At 40.9% G+C, this 4,082-nt stretch overlaps 1 protein-coding gene across 1 annotated transcript; it reads right to left on the reverse strand.

Moving 5' to 3' along the window:
- Window positions 1-549: 549 nt before the first annotated feature.
- LOC116134222 lies at window positions 550-3,822 on the reverse strand. The gene is made up of 3 exons (XM_031419895.1): window positions 3,392-3,822; window positions 1,061-1,231; window positions 550-865 (listed from the first exon to the last, which is right to left on the reverse strand). The coding sequence occupies exons 1-3, from the start codon at window positions 3,820-3,822 to the stop codon at window positions 550-552; spliced, it is 918 nt and encodes a 305-aa protein (XP_031275755.1).
- Between the last annotated feature and the right edge of the window lie 260 nt (window positions 3,823-4,082).

Genomic DNA, 4,082 nt, shown 5'->3' on the forward strand with positions numbered 1-4,082 from the left:
CAAAGGAACAAGGAGACTAAGGATATACAATCTTTCACAAAAGAAACAGCCCACTCACTAACTAAACAAACTAGGGAGACTCTATACAAGCCCTCACCAAAGTCAAAGCTCAAAAAACTACCCATAGTCCCAAGGGCACCCAACCAAGTGTCACGACCCGATTATGTCCCCTTGGACTCATGCGGCATTAGGCACCAATCTTCCGCCAATTGCCCTAAGTCAACCTTGCTCGCTCAAGTTTTAGCCTTGAGAATAAGAGAACACTCATAAAAACTCACTCACAAGAGAGGCTAGAAGAGAGAACTCTTTACTAATAAGAGAATGTTGTACAATTCTTGGATGGTTTGGCCAAATGAAAGCCTCCCACTTTTCTAATAGATGAAGCTTACAATGGATGATCTACCACAATCAATGGTGGAGATTAGCTAACTCCAAACTACAAACTACCATCTACCAACTACCATATTAATTACAAGAGTGTAGAAAATACAAAGAATATTTTAGAATGTTCAAGAGAACACTAGTGCTAGGGTGACGCACATCAAGTGTTTAATGGAATGTTTGAGAGGCATCACATTCCCCCCACCTAATTCGAAGACGTCTCGTCGACTCTTTGTGGAATTCTTGGACCTTGTCTTTGAATTGCCATAATGCATCTTTAGATTCCCAACTTGCTTCACTTTTCGGTAGCCTCTTCCATTTGACAAAGTATTCACGGCTTAGAGGATGACCCTTTTGTCGAACAACGTGATCGGCTAACACACACTCCATCTCCTTGTCATAGAACTTGGTGTTGCCAAATGATGCCCGTTTTAAATCTACCCATCCTAGATCTTCTGCATCTTCATGGTATGGATTCAAGCAACTTATATTGAAGACCAAATGGAGTGTCAACCAAAAGGGCAATTCAAGCTTGTATGATACGTTGTTGACCCTCTTGATGATGGGAAATGGTCCATCATATCTTCAGACAAGGGCTTTGTGTAGTGACTGGGTGAACTTGTGTTGTGATGGGATGATTTTGACAAGTACTAGATCTCCCACATTGTACTCCACATACCTTCGCTTCTTGTTTGCCCATTTCATCTTCTTGGTTGATTTGTCAAGATACGCCCATGTGATGTCGGCTTGCTCATGCCATGACTTAGCAATTTTGAATGTCGCGGGGTTGCTCCCTTTGTAACTTGTCCCGATGGTGTGCGACGTGAGTGGTTGTTTGTAATAGCCACTACTACTCAAAAGATTATAATGAAATACATATAAAATAACATAAAGAAATTGGGCCCAAATTTTTCTTTTATTAAACATATATACATACTCTTTACAAACATATACATTTTTACACAAAATGTATAACAAAAACAAAAGTCATCAAAAACATCAGGGACAGTGTAACCACTCCTCCTCGCACGCCGACATCCATCCGACAGTGTCCTCACCTAGGTCCTGCAAAACATGGGAAAACAACGGGGTGAGCACTAAAATAATGCTCAGTAAGTAAATCCTCTACTCATACTAGCCCCGTAACTCTCTTTCTCTAATTCTTTCCTTACAACTCCCCGTTCAATAACTCTTTGGGTACGTCTTTCTTTTCCTCTTTCTCTTTCTCTTAGAAACTCTTTTCTCATAACTCTTTCATAAATCACGACCCCATCTCACCGGGGGCACGGCCGGGACTCACTCCCACTCTACGTGATCTCTACTTATTCTAGCCGATCGGACTCGGTTATGCATGGATTCGGAACCCTTGGCCATGTGAGTCTATAATCTCTCTCTCTCGGGTACTCGGGTATAGCCCTCATCCGCATGCACTCTCACGGGCTACACCACTTCTCTATCTGATACTCATGCCGCTCTCTCAATGCGGCGTACATGCGGGAATACTCTACCCATTACTCACGGGTTCCCCATCGCACAACCTACTCTATTCTCTTTCTCTTAACTCTTAAAGAACTTATACTCACATTCTATACTAAATCTCAAGCTACTTCTCAAGTGTATAAACAAAGGTGTAGAGCTATCTCATGCTCCCTAATGCACTAATGAAATGCCAACTACAAGATTTCCTCAAAACAGTCATTCTGCACCAGTCACACTAAAACGGCCATAACTTATGCTATACACCTCGGATTACTACGGTTCTGGTCTCGTTTCAAAGCTTAGAAACAGGGCTACAACTTCTCTGTTTTGGTCTCAGCCCAGTTCGAACCGTAAGATACTCAAAAATTACTCCGAAAGTTACGGCAGTGACAGGGCAGATTTCACTTAGGCATTTCCTCAAACATCTCATGTGCATATAAACACCCTACGAAAATTACTACTAAACTTCATTTTTCTAGCCATCCAAATTGGGGAAAAACTCCCTCAATTACTCATAATCCCTGTCAAGAAAAGCACTCCCAAAAAGGATTACACAACATCTCTCAAACTTCATCTCAAACTCCATTCTCAATACACATATCAACAACACTTCTCATATTTAATCAATCCCAACTACTAAGACTAAGCACACATCTCATCTCAATTTTCAGTAGGTATACCATGTACATACATAATTAAAATAAGTCTCTACTCAAAGCTTAGTCATAACTCAACTTGGTTGGATTTACTTACCTTGTGCAAAGATGGGTTCCTTAGCACTTTTCCTTCCCTTTGTGGACTTGTCTCTTCTCTACAACTCAAAACAACCACAAGGGCAGCAACAACACAATAAGACTTCACTATAAATACAAGAAAACTCACATCTAAAGCATGAATTCTTACCTTAGGAAGCTTTAGATGAAATCTCTACTCAAAACCCCTCTTAAATCCCTTAGAACTCTTGGAAAATTGGGTGGAGAAATTGAGAGAATATGGGCAATGGAAGAGGCGGTGGAATGAAGATGAGTAAGGGCTTTCTCTACACTTTACTCTTTTTAGTTCATATTAAAAGCTTCATTTCCCATTTTGCCCTTGTCCTTTCTTGGAAATTCCATCTATATCCTTTGATTCTTTACAACTACACCCCCATACAAACACAATCTCTACTAAATTTCCTTTCATTTTACTCCCCACTTTTCCTACTAATTAGGGGTAGAATGGTCATTGTGTCCCAAAAGAAGAATTCTCTAGAAAACTCAAGAATCTTTGTTTTAGGCTCTTCGCCGCGGCGAAGCATTTTTCGTCGCCTCGGCGAAATAGGGCAGAACCTACCCGTAATGCCACTTCTCCTCCTCGCCGCGGCGAAGTTTGAATTTCCAACTTCACCAAAACTCAACCCATTTCAAGGCAACAATTCAACCAACTCAACATACAAACTCAATTTAAGTTAAAACAATAAACTTTTAGCTAATACGACAAATCTTAAATACGTACCTCAAGTGGGATATTACATTGTTGACCCATCACCAACTCGAATGGGCTTTTGTTGGTGGCTTTGCTCCTTTGCAAATTGTATGAGAATTGGGCAACATTCAACAACTTTGCCCAATCATGTTGGTTGGCGCTAACAAAGTGCCGCAAATATATCTCTAGCAAAGCATTCACTTTCTTGGTTTGCCTTTCGATTTGAGGGTGAAAGCTTATGGAAAAGTCAAACGCCGACCCTATAAGCTTGAACAACTTGGTCCAAAATCTTCCTGTGAATCGACTATCCTGATCACTGATGATAGACTTTGGAAGACCCCAATATTTCACCACATGCTTGAAAAAGAGCTTGGTTGTGTCTTCCATAATGCACTCCTTTGGTGCAGGGATTAAAGTGGCATACTTTGACAACATATCCACTACAACAATGATGGTGGTAAACTTCTTAGATTTCGGTAAGCACACTATGAAATCCATTGAGATGCTCTCCCACGATCTACTTGGTGTGACCAACAGCTCCAAAAATCCCGTGGAGCTTCAGTGTTCCACATTATCTTGTTGGCACACAAGACAAATTTTCACAAATTGCTCCACATTGTCCTACATTTGTGGCCAATAATAGACTGCCTCCAATAGTACTCGAGTGCACTTTTGTCCAAGATGTCTGGCTCATTTGGTGTTGTGACACTCCTTGATCAAGTTCCTCCGCAAATTCCCATTTTGGAAACTACACCCTT

Source organism: Pistacia vera, unplaced genomic scaffold, assembly GCF_008641045.1.
Source record: "Pistacia vera cultivar Batoury unplaced genomic scaffold, PisVer_v2 Contig284, whole genome shotgun sequence".
Lineage (NCBI taxonomy): Eukaryota > Viridiplantae > Streptophyta > Magnoliopsida > Sapindales > Anacardiaceae > Pistacia > Pistacia vera.

What these genes read in the sequence shown, in the direction of transcription:
- LOC116134222 (XM_031419895.1), bottom strand. Translation starts at nt 3,822, where the DNA reads ATGGATTTCATAGTGTGCTTACCGAAATCTAAGAAGTTTACCACCATC. An exon ending in ACCAACAAAAGCCCATTCGA is followed by an intron (nt 1,232 to 3,391) that starts GTTGGTGATGGG and finishes TCTTTTGAGTAG; the next exon opens with TAGTGGCTATTACAAACAAC. An exon ending in TGGGCAAACAAGAAGCGAAG is followed by an intron (nt 866 to 1,060) that starts GTATGTGGAGTA and finishes CTTCAATATAAG; the next exon opens with TTGCTTGAATCCATACCATG.